The following is a 22,366-nucleotide window of genomic DNA, read 5'->3' as shown; positions in this document are numbered from 1 at the left end:
TTTCGCGCTGGGTCATTTTAAGTGGGACACCCTGTATGTAGGAGGCTTAATAGGTCATGTGTCGTCAGTAGCGCCATGATCTTTTGACACATGACAACCAAAAAGTCTTCACATCCACGGCTGACGCCTAAGGTTCGACGCATTTCCGGAAAAAGTTCCGGGCGTCAGCAATGTGCAATACTACTGGTATTGGACACGGACGCGTGCGATCTACTTTGTTTCGGCAAGGTGGCTGACCCCTACGTTACAGTAGTCACCGCTAGGTGACTGCCTTCCTTAATCTTCTTTCGCGCTATTGGAATTTTATTACGTAACTACAAATAGGTGAACTAGTTCAATTTAATTGATAGTACCAGTAATTGCCGCTAGATGGTTACCGCAATCTCCTTTTCACGCTAGTTAAATTGTAGATAGCTATTGTGATAAGTTGCTGATATCGTGTAAGGAATTAACTTTCCATCGATCATGGAATTATAACTTTGCATGGTTTTAACTAAGCCCATACAAGGGATCACGAAATATCCTTTAATTAAAGGATACAATTTTAATAGTCTCCCCATTGATTTGGGGGGGGGGGATAATAATTTAATATCAATTTCAGGAATATTAACATTTTTGCTAGGACAACTTACTAAGTCCTAGCTCTTACTATACCTAGGTCAGGTTCACCATTTTATTAGGCCTTACAGCTCCTCCCTTATAGTATGTTATTAGAGGATACTATTTAACCTTTCAAAACCAATCCTAGACTCTCCCACTATTCTCTCCTTCTATGGACCCTCTCTAGGTTTTCATTCAAGAAATCATTTACCTTTCTACGAGCGAATTAGTTAAAGTGATAAAAGGATGTTTGACTAAAATTCTACATTCGCGGTACCACAGGATACAGCTATAGAGAAGCTAGCCTTCAAGAGGAGGATGATGGGGAGGAGGAGGAAGAGGATGAGATATGGAGAGTGGATGAGTAACTGATAGTAAAACTTTAGTTATTAAATTAAAAGCAGTTCTAAGAATTTTTATAGGCTACCCTTAAGATTCTCCCAACCTATATCAGGCCATTTCTCCCTGAATTATCTGCTAGCCACTTTTAGCTTTTTTGGTAAGCATATCATACAATCCATCTAATAGGCAGGCTATGCTTTAGAAAGGGAAAGAGTTGTCAGAGCATTTCATTTCTTTTTGGGGGAGGGTAGGTAAAGCAAAAACATAACTTTTACCTAGACTTTAAGAAGCTGTATTGGCACCATTCTAGCGATTGGAGAACTGATTGCAGAGTGTACTGATATCTTCTAGAACGGATATGCTCGAGCACCGGACGTCTGAGATCGTGCCATGACCTGTTCGAAACAAACGTCTAGACTAATGTTACTTGATTTATGATCCCTTTAGAGCCCCGATTTTTTCATATTCTCTCAATTTTTTATATGGCTAGCTACGAGAGGAATGTGCTCGTAAATTTTCCCGTTTCACTTTTCACTTAAGAAAAGTCTGCAACACGTTTATCCAATTAAAAGAATTCTGGAGAGCCCACTGGTAACGTGTCATGACTTGTTTAACGAAAATTTTACCCAGTTCACTTAAGAAATGCCTACAATATGATTATGCAATTAAAAGAATTCAGGAGAAAACCACTTGTAACGTGTTACGACTTGTTTGACGCAAATTTTGTAGGCGTGCAAGAATATCCACCACCCAAATATTAACTTCCAATAAGAATGCATCTCATCCCTTCCACCATTTTTTAAAACCATTGTTATTGGCAATCGGGAAATTTCAGTCAGTCAGTTTTCATTAGAAGCTTCAAGGAAGTGAAAGATCAAGTGTAAAGCTGTATTCCGAATATTTTCCTTACTGTAGCACAGAAAATATTTTAGGTGGTAAGAATTATTCTCTTATTATTCTCTTTTCTTGCTGGTCTATTTCAATGTTTTTTCCTTTCTCAATTTCTATGTTTTTTCACAGAAATGGATTTAACCACGATCAATGCACTTGCAAGTGTAACTTACGAACCTAAGACTTTCGTAAAGCTGAATACTTTTGAGGAGAATCAGGAGTATCAAATCACTGCATTAGTGAAAATTAAGACTAAATATGGAGAGAAATTAATAGCGAAGCTGGTTACAGACGAATGGTTCTTCCTACTCTCAAGGATGATGAAATTACTGGAGTCACCTGAACTAATCAAAGAACTTTAAAATGCTGCATCAGCGAATACATTGAAAATCTTATATGTTGGTGGACGATACAATAATTTAGAATTTAAAGTTAACCAATGATAATCATAAGATAAATTTTGGAAATGTTTGTAAGGAATGTTTTTTAAGGAATGACATCAATAAATGTTTATTATATTTTATTTATTTATTTTTTTTTACCCCGCACTACATTAGTAAGCTACTTATAAATCTATGAATTTAGTCTATTAACTTACATTTCTAACAATACTAATAAGCGGGCTATATTCAACAATTTTATCATGTATAATTAAACAAAACGCAGGAGTATTATTTGGAATAGTTCTAGTACAATCAATCTCAATTTTTACATCAACAGTGCCTGATTTTATAAATTCGTTTTGATGCGAACAATCGATAACGAAGAGAGGACCGTATTCTACAAAGTTTTTGTAATTAAGCATCGATTTCGACTGTCTTTCTCCTGCATAATATGAATAAATAAATTTAACATACATATCATATAGTACAGAATAACGGGTTTTTTCGCTACCACTATCAATTCGGTCATATGGATAAAATTCCGAATTCAGATAGACTTTAACATCGCGAACAGTGCTCTCACTGAATTTAAGCACCTCCATATGCTGCGTACTCTTCTTATTTTGTCTAAATGCTAGTATAACATATCGAGGTTTCTCCAATTGTGTTGCAGCTTTTACGGCCCATGTATGCCTTTATGTTTCAGGTAGAAGTGGATATTCGTAAAGTTCCCAGGAACGAAAAGCCATAGTTAGACTTTTATTTTGCTCAATCAAACGTAGAAATTTAAGTTTTGTATATTCATTCAGTGATACATGTGGAAACCTCCACTGCACTTTTTGCAATTCAATTTTGGACTCAGTGATTTTTCTCGAAGAATATAGTGAATTTATATCATCACGTGCTCGAATAAGAACGAGTTCATGATGTGCTTTTATTATAACTCTTCTGTAGTCTTTACAAAAACCCAACAGCATTTGCAATGGTACACAAAAGTTAAAATGATTCGTTGACTTCTGATTCGCTAGAAATCATCCTGAATGACGTAGACTTGCACTATCCTCAGCAGTTAAGGAGATGAGATTCTTCATGGAGCTAGTAATACCCACATTCTTACAGCGGTCAATCTCAATACCATTCAATTCATAACGAATTTCATCAAACAAGAATGCCATGGAATTACAGTCAAGTCCTATGACATCTTGAGGAGTTGCATCTAGAGCACGGGTTCCCACGATTATCTTTCCCTCAGCGTAGAGATAACATTCACAGGGTAGAAGAATTAAATCCTGCTGTTGTATAGGAATTCGAATTTCATCATTATTTCCCAATGAGGCATTTGCATAAGGATTGTAAGCATGCATTTCCATTTTAGTGATGCGATTGTCGAACACCGGTTGAGTGGTTACATCTAATGGATCCATTTTTATTTCTAACTTTGAAACCCAGTGATTGTCGAAAGGCGATATTTCTTCTTGTTAATGATGCTCCAACGTTACCATCGCTCAATGTATTCTATTCTCCAGCGTTACCTTCACTCAATGTATTCTGTCCTGCAGCAGCACTTGGACTGATAGGGTCATCGAGTATCGGTGATTTATAAGTATTCTTGTAAATCAGAATTTTCTAATATGTAATCGAATTGTAATTTCCTCGCCTCCGAAATTTACTATACGATCTTCTTGATCGAGAATACGCAAGGTGAAACGGTCAATTACTTTCGCAATGACTGACAAGTAAATAACGTTCTTAGGTGTTTTTGCGATTTTATAACCTGGCGGAACACTCGGAAAAAATTCATGTATAACATGTCCAGGTCTACCGTTTGTGTACGCACCAGCTGTAATGCTGCATTTAATTCGTAGAATATTTACTCTTATAATCTTTACGGGCTCGTCTGATTCAGCTAGTGTGTTCGGCGGAATAACACGATCTGATCAAAAACCCAACAAAGAGCCTATATTGTTAGGTTGAGTAAAATCAATCTGATATATATACTTTATTTCAATTTTTATTGTATTATTATTAGCACGTAGAACAATACTTCTTCTTCATCACCTTCGAACATCTGAGCACGTAAAAAGCCATTTATGGCATTGAGCTCATAACAACCTATAGGTATAGTTAGATCCTGATCATCAACGTACAATATATTGTTTGTCTCATGAACATTAGCGATTGAATTGAAGCTCTAAAAGAATACGAGACCTAGATCATATTGTCCATCCTGAAGATTGATCGGAGGGAACAAATCTGATCCCAATACAGAGTCACGGCCAGAGAGTGTAACTCTTAAAGACATTGTTTACGTAGAAACTTGACACACAACTGACCGCATATGCTGGAATCATACGATTGATATTGATCGTGGTTGTAGTAGATTATAGCAGAAGGTCTAAAATATTCCACAAGTTCAATTGGAGGTTTCAAATTTTCGAAGGAATTGAAATACTCAACGTGCTTATTACGTTTAACGTAAGGGACCTAATGTGTTCCAGGACCTTGTTTGTCATCAAGATTCACAATTGCGCACTCATTGTGTTGCACATTTTGAGGTAGACATGTACGCATAAAGACCCCTCGAAAATGTGGTATTTCACGGCAAACGTTTGTTAATTGTATATTACTAGTAGTTCCAGATTTAGGAAGTCCATTTATTTTCTTTTCCTTTTCACTCCCTCTCCTTTTCGGCTGTATGATGAGAGGTTTAAACCTTGCTTACGTCTCGCTTCCATTAAGCGATTGTGTCGATGCATTTCTTCCAATTTTTTTTGCTGTTTGGTGTCGTTTACAGCCTTTGCTATACCTGCCACACCGCCAGCTAATGCGCCCACCGCACTCAGCAGCGGAAGCAGTGGTAATAACCCCCCCCCCCCCCCTGCCATTTTGTAGTAGTAAGTGACTTTTTTCTCAATAAACCACCTCGTTTTTTCGGTACACGAATTTTTCTTTTCTTTGCACTTTTTCTAGACACTCGCAGTCCTAAACCAAGTTTCCGTTTTATATTCATTGATGCCCAGACAGCAGTCGCTGTCGCTCGTTCGCCTATGGATGAGTCACTAGCTATGATACGTTGTCGTGCACGCCGTGCAAGCACTTTATCAGCATGATGACGTGAGGGCAGGTCCTAATATGCTGAACATGCGATATCATGCTCACGGCAAGCATCATCCAGAGGATTTATACCTCGATCACCACGTGCTAGTCATTGATGAAGACGTACCTGGTCCGTAATAATTGTATCCAGGTACATGCAGCTCGAAGGTTAGTTTATTTAGCAGCTTATTGAAAAAAGATCCGCAACCATATCTCATCATGTAATGTTTTCCTAACGGGTTCGTAGACACATCCAGCAATTTTTTAATGAAGGGGGTAATCCATCAATATGATCTTGATTAGGTAAATTATAATGTTCCGTACAGGCACGATATTGTTCCACTTCAGGATCTGCACGAATGTGCTCAGGCAATTTACACCAAACCTGTCGAATACTGTTTGGAAAGCGCTTCAATAGTAAAATTTTTGGAATGTATTCAAGCTGCTCAATAGTTAGATCCTCCAAACGTAGCACATCTAACATTAATAACGACATGATGAGAACTGATGAGATAATCTGCTTCAAGCCTATAAATAGCTTGCATGGTCCGAGTTTTACAGTTATGGATTTCGTAAAGCAACCACTGCACATTCGTATCTCCAATGCCGATCGCTATATTGTCGTTAGAGGTTGCGGAGGAGAGAGTAAACGTCACGGATCCCTACTTCCATCTACAATTCGTAACATAATTTGTGGACCCTCGAATTGTGGTAAAACAAACGTACTGCTTAGTCTCATCGAAAGTCCTAACGGTGTGAGATTTGAAAATATTTATGTATACTCAAAGTCGCTTCAACAACCCAAGTGTCAATACCTGGAACGGTTATTAAAAGGACTAAAAGGTATTGGGTATTTTAAATTTTCAAACAATAGCGATGTTGTAAAGGTAACTGAGGCGTTACCAAATTCTATTTTCATATTTGATGATGTTGCTAACGATAAGCAAGATAATATCAGAAACTACTTCTCCATGGGTAGACATTCAAATATTGAATGCTTCTATCTCTGCCAGACTTACGCTAAAATTCCTAAACACATGATTCGTGATAATGTAAATCTTCTCATAATCTTTAAGCAAGATGGTACTAATTTAAAACACATTTATAACGATCATGTAAACACGGGTATGTCATATGAAAAATTCAGTGAATTATGTGCAAAATGCTGGCACAATGATTATGGATTTCTAGTGATTGACAAGGATAGTACAATTCAAAATGGTAAATATCGAAAAGGTTTCGATGAGTATGCTAAGTTTAACAGTATACCGTTTGCTTAAAATTAATCAGTTTAAAACTAAGTGTTCATCAAAATGCATATCAAATAAACGTGGAATAAACCTGGTATAAACGTGGAGTGAACCAGGATTGAACGTGGATTGAACGTAGATTGAACGTGGATTGAATGTGGATTGAAAGTGGATTGAAAGTGGATTGAACGTGGATTGAACGTGGATTGAACGTGGAGTGAACATGGAAAACGGGAATATGGATGAAAAGATGCTGCTTAAGAAGATTGTTGAGAAAAGTAAAGTAATTCGTTAAAAATATCGTGCACTCATATCGGGAAGAGAAATGATGGAAACCAATTTAAATGAAACTTTTAAGCTAATAGTTGAATCATTGAAGAAGCTCACTGAATATAATGAGATGACCTTCATGTCACCGAAATATGAGTATAAACAGGAACCGTTACAGAAGGCTACTGTAAGCGATGATTCTTTCATTATTCCGCTGAAACGGAAAAGGACTTATCTCTCATCGACTCCACAACGTAAGGATTTCACATACAACTCTAGAATTAATATTCCAAACCCATTATCAGATGATGATGAGCAAGGATATTCACGACTTAATGAAACACTATACCTTTCTCTGGATGAAGATGAGGATGAGGAGGAGGTGGAGGTGGAGGGCAGGAAAGTGGAAAAGGATGTTAATGATTTAGCAATACAATCACCAACGCAAGCAGAAACGTCATCATCATCACCATTGCAAAGATCCTTAGATTTAAATAGTTCTATGTCAGAAAATGGACCAAATGGACGTAAATATATAGAGATGTTTATGACTAAAAATAAAGATATAATTGATTATAATTTGGGAGTTGAACTAGATAATTATCTTAACAAAATGAAGCTTGGAAAATGTGCTTTTAATATAGATCGTAGAGATTTTATTATTGTTTATAAGGAGTATTATCAGGTTACTACTGGTCTATTTGACTTGATCTTCATGAAAGAGCCAAATGATTATACTGATGATGATTTAGAATCATATAAGAATATTCTTTCTCGAACTAATGTACACAGAGTAGATTACAGTAGCGAGGGAAAGCTTCGTGGGAATAAGGGTCATAAATGGAAGCAAATAATTAGTCCATTATTTCCTCCAAAGAAACTTGTAAAAGGCAACGGTTATATGTGTGTTAATGATAAACCGGTAAACTATGTACATTGGAATGATCCGAACGAATTAGTTGAACGTTTGAGAATTTTGATAGCATCATCTGCTGCAGGTCATACGAATCATCATAATGAGATACAATCAATAATTGAGGAGCTTCATGAAGAACGTATTATCCTATAAAGGGATTACACTTTCACTATTTTCCTAGTTGATTGTGTTACTTCACAATGTCGATAAATAAATTTGGCGGTATTTCCACTACCAGTAATGTGAGAAAATATATCCGTAAAACTGAAAATGAAACGTTAAAATTTGATAAGCGTATGAATGCATTTAATGCTAAGGGGAATATAATTTCAAACTTAGGATTTGATGCTACTGATGAGAAATGTGCAGTGAATATGCGTGTTTTGTCGGATAATATGAATGCTGTACGTGAGAGCCTTAAAAATAAAATGCAAGAATACAGTCATATATTACGAAGTATTGCGTTAAGACAGGATGAAGCCGAGTTAAGGCTGAATGATTCTCAAGTGAAATTGACAAATTTCATGCAGAAACATGCTGAAGATAATGCAGAATTAATGAAATATGTGTCAATTTTCAAGAAGAATCAGGCTAAAGGGGATGCTGAATCAAAGAAACATATAATGAAGATAAAGCGGAATTAAAGAAAAAATATGTGTTATTTTTCATGGGGAGAATCAGGCTACAGAGAATGCTGAAGTATAACAGAACTCTCCTTGAAATAATTTGACAAAGAGTTTTATTAGGAAAAAGAAACTTTTACTGCCATCAGTGCTCGATGTACCCTTGTAAACCCAACACATACCTGACGAGTTATAATCAATAGAAAACGTAGCAGTAGGCCTCGAATAACCTCAGTGACAGAGGATAAATACATCTCTGTAATAAGTAAACGAAACAGACGTTTAAGAGCTCCTGAAATAAGAACAACCATTAATGAACAAAGATCAGAATCTGTTTCATTATCAATGGTTAGCAGACGGCTACGAAATGCCAATTTGCATGGAAGAATCGCTGTAAGAAAACCATTACTGCGTCAAATAAACAAAAAGAAGCGCCTCAAATGGGCTAAATTGCATAAGGATTGGTCTCTTGAAGATTGGAAAAAAGTATCGTGGACAGATGAGTCTAAATTTGAAGTATTTGGAAATAAACTTAAAATTTTTGTACGACGTGCAAATAATGAAAAAATTATTCCGCAATGTATAGTCTCTACGGTGAAGCATGGCGGCGGTTCAGTCACGGTATGGGGTGGATTCACAGCTGAAGGTGTTGGTGATTTAATTAGGATATCCGGCATTCTAAATAAAGAAAAATTTCATGAAATTCTTGTCAATCATGAATCCTATCTGGCCTGCAATTAATAGGTCCAGGATTCATATTCCAACAGGATAATGATCCAAAACATACAGCGAAACTATGCAAAAATTATCAGCAAAAAAAAGAGGAAAAAGGAACATTAAAAATTATGATATGTGCCGCCGCAAAGTCCTGACCTTAACCCCATAGAGCTTCTTTGGGGTGAGCTGGATAAGTCGATCAGGAACAAATGCCCAACATCCGCAGAACATTTATGGAAATTACTGCAAGAAAACTGGCTCAAAATATCTCCAAAAACCATAGAAAAGCTAGTAGCAAGAATGCCGCGAATCGTGCAAGCAGTACTAAAAAATAGAGGCGGCTTTTTTGATGAAAAAAAATTATGATTGTAAATATTAGAAAATGAATAATTTAGAATTAGTTAATGATTACTTTACATTGGTTGATTTAATTTAGATATTAATGACGCTTTGAGTTAATTGAAAAAAAGTAGTACATGAAACAAGTAGAATAAGTCGTTCAATACCGACAGTTTCTTCGACCTGAAATTGTTTCAATTGCTTGGGCAACTGTTTTTCGGTCAACAATTTTTCAAGACATTACTCAGAAAATTGTTATGAAAATAAGGAAATACAATGAGTATCGTTACGTTTGACGTTTCAAATTAAAGCTGAAGCTTTGAACTTTATATCACCAAAGTTTCACAAAATTATCACAATTATTGCAAGTGGTGCAACAAATTGAATTGACGTAACGAAAATATAAAAATTTTAATTTTAGCAGTATTTTTATCTAATTGTAATTCGATAACTACACGTTTGCCGTGAATTAAGATAAATCCACTATATGTGGAATTTCATGAGCTTTCCAACGGTTCTTTGGTTTTTTCTGTATCTTTCCTCATTATGAAACTATGCGCGTTTAAAAAGTGCCTGCATTTGAACCAAATTTCTCAAGTGGTCTTAAACTTTTGACAGGCAGTGTATATATATTAACTTGTTAAATGTAAATTGCAATAGTTTCAATCTTAGCTTGTGACTTTTGTCAAAAGTGTTTATATTTTGATTGTTTTTATAGCGCCCCCATTCGAGGATCAGCCGCTCGGCTTTCGTCAATTGTCACAAAGTCCAGGTGGATGTGTCCACTACCCGCCTGTTTGTGTTATTATTACCATTTCCGGAATCTTTGTGCTTATTGGCTAGTAACACGGCCAATAGAATCCTTCACCTAATCAAACCCAACTATAAGCGAGGATCTTTAATCGTTAATAACTTTTTAATTAAGGGTGCTAGCCTAAAAGTGTTTCGAATTTTTTTACTCAACATTTCATCCTCTATCCGAATATCCCGATTTGGCCATAGTTACTGGACACCCTGTATATGTCATGATTTATTATGTGTAATATCTGTATGTGATGACTTGTATATGCATAGTATCGGTACATGAGAATGAATTATGCCAGCAAATAATAAGTATGTGTAAGCTTATGTTTTGGTTTTTCTTTTTATGTACCAATTACGTTTTACAGTACGATACTTGCTAGGTATTAAAGAAGAAAATATAGTCAGTACAGCAGTCAGGTACCAAAAGAGTACTGATAGGTGTACTGTAACAGTACTGTTTCCAATACATATTCTGTAAATGTAGATTAACTTCAGTCCGATCTTACCATATCGACCATTTACCAGTATAGATGCCAGTTTAAATTGATATTAAAACTCCGCATTTAGTACCGTGCCAGTTTTGGGTCGGTAGATCACACAACACACATTCGTACAGGAGGGATTTTATTTTGTCGATCTAAGCGAAGGTAAGATCGAGAGTGAGAGAGGGAGCAAAAGGTATGAGAAAACTATACTGTATGGGTGTTTGCTCCCCCTCGTACTCGAAGTATATTGAAATATAATGAAGGAAGGTGAGCATGCATGCATCGAGGTAATGGTTTGCGTAAAGCATGTAGGGTAATGTTCAGACACACACGCTAAACGGCTCCGTGCATGAATGAGATATAAAACTTTGAGCGCATGGTGCAGGTTCCTGCTTCTCTGATATATTATCATTCAGTGAAATATATTGCTTTCACGGCCTACTTAAGGAAAATAGACTTTGGAATAAAAATTCGAATGTAACCGAAATCAGAATCACCATAACGTATGAAGAGAGTTAAACTTAAAACAGGAAAATTAAATAAAATGTAGTATAATCTGTATATGTGTCTTTTAAACTTCACATTCTATACTTTATAAAACTACTTAAGTATGTAGACTAAGGTGTTAACTGTTGGATTTTAAAAAAATTTAAGAAAGCGTAGCATCGCTACCAATTGTTATTATTATTTTCACTTCGTATAATTAAGTAAAAGAATTGCATGAAAATTGATGAATATTTAAAGATTTAGGTTACATGGTTAGTATTCTACTGTATACATGTTTGCCAAAGCCTACGACGCACCGGGGGGTGGGGTGCCAAAATAGTTTCTGTTGTAAGGAGGGAGCTTGCTTTAGAGGCTTCAAAAAATCAATTTTTTGCGTAAATGTCTTCCTAAAATATCCAAGAATGTGTCCCTAAAATTTCAGAAGCAAATTTGAAATATTTTCGGAGTTACAGAAGAAAAAGGGAGGAAGCGTCAAGCAGGTATACGAGCGGCCGAATCGCTCGGAGCGCGCGCTCTGACCCTCCATCTATTGTATATACAAAGCGATAAACACCCTGGCTGCTTTTAAACATCCGCCACGTCTAATTGACGATCATGTCGAGAAGAACATTCGTCCTGTGTACGAGGAATTATCTAAGGACGAACTGCTAACGAGGTTTTTGGGTGGACACAAAAAAATGCGAACGAGACATTCAATTCCACTGTGTGGGGCATGACACCTAAACACCTTCACTCAGGTATTAAAATCGTCGAGATTACTGCTTACATCGCTGGAGGAATGTTAAATGAAGGCTACAGTGCAGCATTGAAAACCATGCAGTTACTAGATTTGAAAATTGGACAGCTTTGAACAAGTTTGCCGAGAGAGCCGACAAGGAGCGCGTCACCCAAGAAAACAAGCGCGCTTCATTTTCAAGTAAAGAGACCAGAACAGCCCGCAGATTCAAACATCTGGGCGAAAACCAGATTTTGAAGAATCTGAAGGGCAACTCTATCGATCAGGAATCGCTTATTAGCATATTAATGTGGTAAATTCAAGAAAATTACGATTTTTTATATACGAAAACTTTGACGCGCGATTTCTCGGTTTTTCATTTTTACGATTTTTCCTAATTGGCGGGAAATATAGGGAAAAAAGTCAACGTCCTATCGAAATGAGACAAAATGGATTGTATTCGGGATTAAATTCTTTTCTAGTTGAATCTAAAAAACCTTAAGAAAGTTAAGATTAACCCACTTTTTAAACAATCTAAAGTGAAATCTTTAAAAAAAAAATGAATTTTATTTTTAATTTGCGAAACATTTTTGAATTTTTCACTTTTTGTTGAATTTTCTTGGTTTAACTAGAAGCTATACTATTAAAAAATAAAATTTTTGTTGGATTCTTTGTTTTAGATGGAAATTATGACCTGCATCTTTCCCGCTGTACGACAAATGCACACTGGAGGCGCCTCAGCGAAAAGCTTGTACCAGGCATAATATGAGATGTATCTTAATGATAAAATTTAAGAAAACTGTTGAAATATATGACATAAACCCTGAAAGTTTCGTCTCAATCGGAAATTTCTTTCCTTCCCATAAAAATCATCGAAAAAATCGATTTTTTGAAGCCTTTAAAACGGGTTCCCCCCTGAGGTGTCACATCCTGCAGGACAAGCTATGCGAGTATCTGTATTTTTTACGAATGTTAGGCGACATTGTATTATTAATCTCAATTGCCATGCGTGACGTCGAACGCATTATTTTACGTTAAATACATAACAAGTCTAAATCCTTAATAATTTAATAATTACACATTCCAGGAAAATATGCCTCGTGGAAAATAATATTAAACTTATTTCAAGGGTATTCCCTTTCTCATTAGTAATGCAAATACTGCAGTATTCTGTACATTTGTATAAGTTTTTATTTTTCGCATAGCGTTTCGTGTTATTTCTTGAACCATCTATTATATGTCGCTCATTCATAATCGACCTTCGAGTTTTGAGTGAGCTGCGTTACAAAAAGTGGTAGACATAGCTTATGAAAGCTTACAGAGAGAATTCGGTAGATACTGTATTAAAGAGACTACTTTGCTTGCTTTCTTTTCGCTCACGAGAAAATAATAAATACTTCTTACCATGTCACGGTGTTCTAAATCAGCTCCATGCTCGAGAACCTCAAGGCAAATATCGGTATAGCCTTCTTTTGCAGCACACAGGAGAGCAGTCCAATTATCCTTAAAAATTAAAAAGAAATAAATTTTTACTTAAAAATGAATTTAACAAAAAGGAATATCATATAAACAAAAGGGTATATTGCACGAGATATAAGAATATCATCGAATATCTTGTAGGACAAATTTTACTGAGATAGGAAAATTAATTACAATTTGCATAAATGGTTGATTTGTGGTTACATCAAAATGATCAGTATTTTAGAAAGGATTACAATCTGGAAATATACGAAAAACCATTGTTTTCTCTGACTTTGTTATAATTGTACTCGAGAGGAACAATGAGGCCAATCAATATACAGGGTGTAACAGCAATGATGTTTTTACTTTAAACCACATATTCTTGGGACCAAACTAAGTAGAAAAGTCCTATACTATAAGGTCCGGAAAAGCATAATTTCTGAGATAAATCAATTTTAAACCGATGAATCAGGGTTTTGATTCAACGGAAAAATTACTTTACTCTCACTTTCGTTGACAGTTCCCCTTCAAAAAACAAAAGAAGTTTGTACTTCTCTGTCGATCCGTATTGTCGTACACGCATATACACACACTCACGCAACTACGCCGATTAATAATATTACCTCCTAATGTCATACATTCCTGATCCTGATGTTAATGAAATCTATTTTGTGTCTATTTTTACAAAGATCCTCAATAGCATCCATTTAATTGAAAAGTCTGGAGAATAATACAGCATTATTAGTAGATTAATTTTCAAGTCGTTTTATCTTTTCAGTAACGCGACTTATGAATTGCTCTAAGGTAGTCAAGAAATAAGTATTATATTATAAAAGCTATTATAAGAAATTGTATTTTTTTCTTGATTTTGAAATCCCACTGTTTTATCAGATGGATGAGTTTGCTGCATCATTGGAAAAGCAAATTGATTCGAAATTTGCTTTTCAAGTAAAGGTATAGTTTTATTTCGAAATTTCGGCCTAATAAGTGTGGAGCCTAAAGGATCCCTTTAGGAAAAATGAGCCTTTTTTCATTTTATGAAAGGATAAGCTACATAATTAAGAATAATTTTTTGTTAATGCTGTAGATTATTATTCATATTCTTTGCAAGTTCTTAGGGACGAGAAGATTTCAGATGACTTAGTAAATACTTATGCTTTTCTCTTTTAAAGTTTATTACGATTTGCTTGGTGAATTGTCAAATATTTCATTTGGTAACCTTATCAACTTCTAGTCACTATAAACTTGAATCTGGTCTAGCAATTGACTAGTTTTACTGGCAAGTCCATTTAGGCAGACACTATGTTAAAATGCAAAATCTATAGAAAATCTATGGCATAAAGACAAAATTTTTCTTAATTTTGTGTATTGCCCTTTCATAAAATGAAAATAAGCTTATTTATTCGTAAAGGAATCCTTCAAGCTTTCAACTTAGGTCGAAAATTCGAGGCAAGACTATTGCCTTACTTGAAAATCTATTTTCGAGTCATTTTGCTCTTCCAATGATGTAGCAAACTGCTCTATCTGATAAAACTGACATTTCCAAGAACAGAAAAAATACAGTTTCTTATAATAGCTTTTGTAATATAATACTTATTTTTTGACTACCTTAGAGTAGTTCATATGTCGCGTTACTGAAAAGATAAAACAACTTGAAAATTAATCTACCAATAACGCTGTATTATTCTCCAGATTTTTCAATTAAATGGATGCTATTGAGGATCTTTGTAAAAATAGACACAAAATAGATTTCATTAACATCAGGATCAGGAATATAAGACATTAGGAGGTAATATTATTAATCGGCGTAGTTGAGTGCGTGTGTGTATACGGATCGACAGAGAAGTACAAACTTCTTTTGTTTTTTGAAGTGGAACGGTCAACGAAAGCGAGAGTAAAGTAATTTTTCCGTTGAATCAAAGCCCTGATTTATCGGTTTAAAATTGATTTATCTCAGAAATGATGCTTTTCCGGACCTTATAGTATAGGACTTTTCTACTTAGTTTGATCCCAAGAATATATGGTTAAAATTAAAAACATCATTGCTGTTACACCCTTTATAGAACATCTTTACATGACAAAAATATTTACAGGTAACAAGTAACACAGTTATTAAGGAAAAGATGCCCAGATTAACGAGTATCAAGAGACACGGTAGTATTTCAACGGCCAGTAATTTGATAACGAGACACTACTCTCTTTACGCGAAGATTTGACCAAACTGAAGCTTTTTTTTTAAGATAGATATATTTTAAAATTTTGATGAAATTAAATGAAAATTTAATAAAACTTTCATTCTATTAATCGAGCTTAAGCTTCCCAACGAGACGACGAATATTTAAATCGGTGCACTCAATGTTGAGATATCAAGATTCAGCAATTACGATTAGCTGCTCTCAGCGTTTCTTCTTCTTCCGACCGAAAATTGTTGTCTCGATCGGAAGTCTCACTCTTTCATATTGGAAATCAGGGGAAGGACATTGACGTATTCAGGAGTGGGGCCGTGTGATTACAGCGCCACCTAGAAACTCTGACATTTTTTTGAGGAAGTAATTGGGCTTTTTTAAACGTACATGATTTCAAAGTTAAAGTTTAAAGGAAAATACGAAAAATAAATTATTACAATTATATAAAATATAAAACATTTTTTATTATATAAAATTTTTTTACAAAATAAATATAAAACAAACATGACAAGTACAAAACGCTATTTATCATACATTTTATACTACAATTAAATAATACAAAATACTTAATTATAAAGTCATAATTTACATACCTACACAATATATAACGTATATTATTAGGAGGATATATATGATTTAACACATTCGAGACGACGATTTTTTTCGAACGCGTTCCCCAGGAGCGAAACCTTTGCTGCATGCGTATTCATAGTATTCTACATGTAAGAAAGGCTTCAGATAATTTTTAGATTTTTTGGTACACAGTAAAACCAATGCAAAATTTTGTTTTTCTGTACTGTACAGATTTCATTGGTTGCAGAAAAATCATATTTCGACGACTAGTTTACTCAGAATAACTGATAATTGCACATTACTGTTATTGCACACGGGGTGTGCAATCGGTCTTGAATGGGTTAAAGCAAAATGATTAAAAAACAAATCATGAAAGGTGCTTTAAATCATATTGAACCTATTTATAAATAAAAGTTTACATAATTAAAAATACATCTATCATATTATTATTAACACTATCGATCATAAGCATAAACATATATATATATATATATATATATATATATATTGTAACGTGGTAGAAACACGTTACAGAAATGCATAGGTTTTTGTTAGTTTTCTCCCATCCCCCTTAGCGCCTCCTGCGATTCCCCCGGTATGACTGTGTAGGAGTGAATGTAGCATGATGAACCTTCCGTGGAGCGACGATGTAGTTTTCTGATGTAGGAATATTGTAAGTGTCGACCACGGAAGGAGAGTAAATGTTTTTGGGACATGGTATGATTGAGGATTGAGCGAATGTATTTAGGTTGTAGCTTAATTAGAATTAGATATTATATTCCCAACGATAAATTTTATTAGTAGTTTATAAGACCGATTCCTCTGCTTCAACAAGAGCTTGAAAACTGTTGTCCCTCTATCCTTCTCTAACCCGTGCTAAACTCACATAAGTCTATCTCCCTCGCACCCATTGTACTGCCCGCGTATGTTTACGCGTCGCTCTATCCTTCCCCTTACCGCGCTTCGCGCCGCGAGCGCCAAGCAGCGAGTCCCGTCCCCTCTCCTTACCGCGCTGACGCCTCACGCGCCTAACTGCGTTCCTCCTTGCCCGCGGGATCCCCGCGCCACGGCTACCGCTCTCTCGACCGCCCTACTCCCCGACCACGCTCGCCGACCCCGCACCTCAGAGCCCCGCCCGGAAGCCATCCCAGCACTGAAGCAGACGACACAGCCGGCCAAGAAATTAAGAAACCCAGGGAACAGCGCGAATGCGGATCACGGGCAATATCACATAGGATAATTGACTGATTGATCGAGAGCATGCGCTGTTGCCCTGAAAGATAATGAGATCCTAGGAATTAGGAAAAGGACCCGGGGCCCAGGAGAGACGAAGGACCAGTGACGGGCCACTTCTGTTCTACAGTTAGAGCATTCCGCCTCGCGCCGAGTTTTTCTCTACTGTTTAGTGTAAGAGAAACAGGAGGGTCGTCGCCGTGATTCACTGAGAGCGTCGTCTTAGGAATACGGGCCCCTTCTTTGGAAATCTAGAGTCGTCACGTCGCGGGAATTGTGGAGTGTCGAAATTGGTGGTCGAAGTGGTCGCTGCCGTGTTCCCCAGTGCTCCCATACCCCTTACCTGTCTCCCGTTTCTCCCTTACGTTTTCCCCCCGCCTAGCCCAGTTACCCCCTTCACTTTTCCACCCCTAAACCACCCCGCTTTACCCCCGTATTACTCAAGAAAGAACCCGAAAAATTGTGTACGCGTATTATAAGTGTGCGTGAGCATCGCGGGAGGCCCCTTCCCTAAGGACTTTGTGGGGAATAAAGGATTGTTCTGCCACATATTTTTCGTGTTTTAGTTATTTGTACCCTTCCGGTTACAATATATATACAGGGTCTTTTCCTAACAGCGGAGCATAGGAGATTCGTGTTCGTTGACTATAGCACTCGAAATGATCGAATCTGAGAGCGCTGATTGATCAATATTACGTAGTACCAACAGATAATAAGCCGTTACCAATAGTTGGATACAAAAAATAAGATTCATCCGCCATATTGGTGTGGAGAAATATTTACATGCTAATCCTAGCAAAAAGAGGTGTAAAATGGAGAAGTGTCAAATAGTAAGGTTACTAAAGTAAAAATTGAAAATAAGAATGGAAAGGACGAATATTCTTCATTTTCATTCAAAGTATTCAATTTTTACTTTAGTAACGACAACATTTAACATTTTTCCATTTTACCCCTCTTTCTGCTACCATCAGCATGTAAACATTTCTACACACCAAAATGGCGGATGAATCTCATTTTTCGTATCCAACTATTGGTAACAGCCTATTATATGTTGGTACTACGCAATGTTGACCAATCAGCGCTCCCAGATTCCATCATTCCGAGTGCTATAGTCAACTAACACGAATCTCCTATGCTCCGCTGTTAGGAAAAGACCCTGTATATAAATATATATATGTATACTGTAACGTGTCAAATCCAGACGGGATTTTTGCTACGTTAAGAATTCTGAATTTTCGCGCCTAGCGGGCGATTGGTCGTATGTGAGAGCTTTCGCGCAGACCCCAGCGCCACCGCAAGCACGCGATGAGACCCAGACATGCCTAGAAAAGCGACAGACGTGTGTCGTGTTGCCTGCGAGATCCTAGAAGGAGCATCATCTAGCGAAGACGCTTTGCCTGAACCAGCGCCGGATGAAGAAGTCGACTAGGAGAGAAGGCAGAGAAGACGATCCCCTGGGAGATCGTAACTGGAGTGCGATCTAGTATAGAATTTTGGAAGCCAATACCTGCGTCGACGGAGAAGTAAGAAACGTGCGTGCGTCCTGGCCAGAAAAGTATATGATTGCTTGCTTAAAAAAGAGGATTATAAGGTATGCGAATTGACCTAATATCGCGATGCGGTCTCCGACCAAATGTGTGCCATTGCCAGGGCCGTGCCTGACGGGCGTTCATTGCGTGCACCGCACGCAGGCGGCCGAAATTAAGAGGCGGCCAAATCGTTACAAGTTGTTTACTGGGCAAAAATACAATCGGTTTGTTTTCATTAAGATACGAAGTAAAAACAGTTTCTCTAATCTAATCTATCTAAAAAGAGTTTCTCAGAAATAAGAAATGTATAAAAACTGATTAGGTCGTTGTAGTATTTATATACCTAGTCATGCAGCGAATCCGAATTTTTTCGAACATTGCACGAGCGACGAGCCGAAATAGTTTTTTCAATTGACCGGCGTCGCGTAAGCGGTCTTATTCGTCTTATTAGTCGTATTAGTCTATAGACTAGCGAGGATAAATCGTTATTTGTGTCCTGTGTGTGATCCGATATTATTAAAGTCTTTAATTTAACGAATAAAAATAAATTGCTTAATTCCTGAAAACTTTTAGTTGTGTGTTCGTGTGGTGAAATTTAATAAAAAGTTTATTTACTCGACAAAGACTGAAAAAGGTAATACACAAAAAATGTAAAATTTGGGTAGACTTTCACTTTTTGGGCCCGGGAAATTTTGGCGGGTCTTTTTGGAGGGAAAAGGCCTTTTGATATGAAATTCTTAAATAAATATTAAAAAATATTTAATAATATTAAAAAAAATTTAAAAAAAAATTAAATAATAATTAAAATAAGTAATAAAATAGTGCAATTTAATATTAAATTACTTAAAATCTTCCTTAATTTATACTAAAAAATGAATATCTTTCTCATTTTGAATGCATTTATATAATAATTAAAAGTTGTTTGTTTGCATACGAGATTCTCTGTTTAAATCGCTCACAACCCGCCGATGGAAAATCAAGCATTTGAACTTGTGTAGCCGAAAGCAACTCTTTAAATTAAGCTTATGATTCCTTTTTATAATAGCAATGTTATTGTTATTAAATGGAAGAAATTTACCTGACATTGAACTAGAAAACAGTTATATGTGGTTGAATTTTCCTCTCCGTTTTCATTTTCAAAATAAATCTTGACATATTTATGTTTAAAAATATGTTTTACTTAAAAAGCTTATAAATGATTTTCTTATCGTGTCATCCTATGCGCATTAAAATATACATTAATTATAGATTTTAAGTAATTTAATATTAAATTGCGCTATTTTATTATTTATTTTAATTATTATTTAATTTTTTTTTAAATTTTTTTTAAATTTTTTTTTAATTTTTTTTTAATTTTTTTTTAATTTTTTTTTTAATTTTTTTTTTAATTTTTTTTTTAATTTTTTTTTTAATTTTTTTTTTAATTTTTTTTTTAATTTTTTTTTTAATTTTTTTTTTAATTTTTTTTTTAATTTTTTTTTTAATTTTTTTTTTAATTTTTTTTTTAATTTTTTTTTTAATTTTTTTTTTAATTTTTTTTTTAATGTTTTTTTTAATTTTTTTTTAATTTTTTTTTTAATTTTTTTTAAATTTTTTTTAATATTATTAAATATTTTTTAATATTTATTTAAGAATTTCATATCAAAAGGCCTTTTCCCTCCAAAAAGACCCGCCAAAATTTCCCGGGCCCAAAATTGAAAGTCTACCCTAAAATTTAATATCACTGCTCATTTACATTTTTAAAGGCCTACGAATGTCTGAAAGGAAAACGAAAAGATTGTCTGGAGCGCAATATAAAAGAAAGCGAGAGGAAAAGCAAAATGAAGCTAAAAAAATGTTTGGCTCATTAACAAAGTTTTTAGTAAAATCGCCAGAACCGGAAAGTAGTTGTAGTAGCCAATTAAATCCAATTGATGATTTGTTTTGCGATAAAAATGAAAATGAATTATCTGTCGAAAATGAAAAGGCTAATGACAATACTAGTAGTACCGACGAAATGGAAACAGAAGATAATAAGGATATCGATCTATACAATACCGATACCGCTGAAATTGATAAAGCATATTTTGCTATGTGTATGGATTTAAATGATCCAGCTTGCTGGCCTTTAACAATTACCACTAAAATATTGGATATATTAATCGAAAAAGGACCCATACAAAATAAACAATCTACATATCCAATTAATGAATTGGGAAGATCATTTTCATCAACTTATTTCTATAGAAAAATGCCAAATGGTGAAAAATTTAATCGTGAATGGTTAATCTATTCTCCAAAAACGGATTCCATATTTTGCTTCTGTTGTAAATTATTTGGCAAACAAGAAATAAAATTAGTTAATGAAGGCTTCAATGATTGGCAACACACATCTGATAATTTATCTCGTCATGAAAAAACATCGCTGCATATCGGAAATTGCACCAATTGGAAAAATTTGGAATTAAATTTAAAAAACAAAGCTACAATTGATAAAAATTTGCAACGGTATTATGACGCAGAGAAAAAACGATGGTATCAAATTGTCGTACGCATGATATCTGTGGTACAATTTCTGGCAGTACAGGGTTTAGCATTTAGAGGTAGCTCGAGCAGATTGTATGAAAACAATAATGGAAATTTTCTAAAAGCAATTGAAATGATAGGAAAATTTGATGATGTTATGGCAGATCACATAAATCGCATTCAACAATCAGTTGCTTTAAAGAACCATATGCCACATTATGCGGGAAATCGCTTCCAAAATGAAATAATTAGTATCCTTGCAGCGCAAATTCAAAAATATATTTTGTCAGCAATAAAAGACGCCAAATATTTTTCAGTAATTTTGGATTGTACGCCGGACATGGGACATGTCGAGCAAATTACAATAATTTTGAGATATGTGCATATTCAAAATGACGAAGTAGAAGTGAGAGAAAATTTCGTTGGTTTTTCTCCAGCTCAAAAAAGTACTGGAGAAGCTTTTTACGACTTTTTAATTGAAAAATTAAGCTCTCTTAAATTAAATGTTAACGATATGAGAGGCCAGGGGTATGATAATGGATCAAATATGGCTGGAAAACATATTGGATTGCAGAAACGAATTTTGGACAATTATCCACGAGCTTTGTTTATGCCATGCAACGCGCATACATTAAATTTGGTCGTCAATGATGCAGCGAAAGTTTCTTTTTCAACTGTGGATTTTTTTAGTAATGTGTCAGCAATATACAATTACTTTTCCGGATCACCTTTTCGATGGCAAATTTAAAAAAAACATGTAAAATCGTTAACAGTAAAACAAGTTAGCGTAACCCGGTGGGAATCAAGGATTAAGGCGATTAGACCACTGCGTCATGAATTAGGTGAAATTTATGACAGCCTAATAGAACTAGCGGAAGAATGTTCAACACCAATAGGTCAACATGAAGCTAAATGTTTGGCAATGAAAATTAAATCGTACA

General features: G+C 35.3%; 1 protein-coding gene across 3 annotated transcripts in view; it reads right to left on the bottom strand.

The window, feature by feature from the left end:
• Window positions 1–22,366, bottom strand: part of Arms (Ankyrin repeat-rich membrane spanning) — a 295,457-nt gene that overhangs the window by 123,143 nt on the left and 149,948 nt on the right. For all 3 annotated transcript variants that reach the window (XM_066729126.1, XM_066729125.1, XM_066729124.1), the window contains one exon: window positions 13,343–13,441. In XM_066729126.1, the coding sequence (XP_066585223.1) occupies window positions 13,343–13,441 (99 nt within the window). The remainder of the gene's footprint in view (window positions 1–13,342; window positions 13,442–22,366) is intronic.

This window comes from Prorops nasuta, unplaced genomic scaffold (assembly GCF_024137725.1).
Source record: "Prorops nasuta isolate Cenicafe-Biocafe unplaced genomic scaffold, Cenicafe_Pnas_1.2 PNAS00006, whole genome shotgun sequence".
NCBI lineage: Eukaryota > Metazoa > Arthropoda > Insecta > Hymenoptera > Bethylidae > Prorops > Prorops nasuta.
This window is presented reverse-complemented; position numbering and strand designations above follow the sequence as displayed.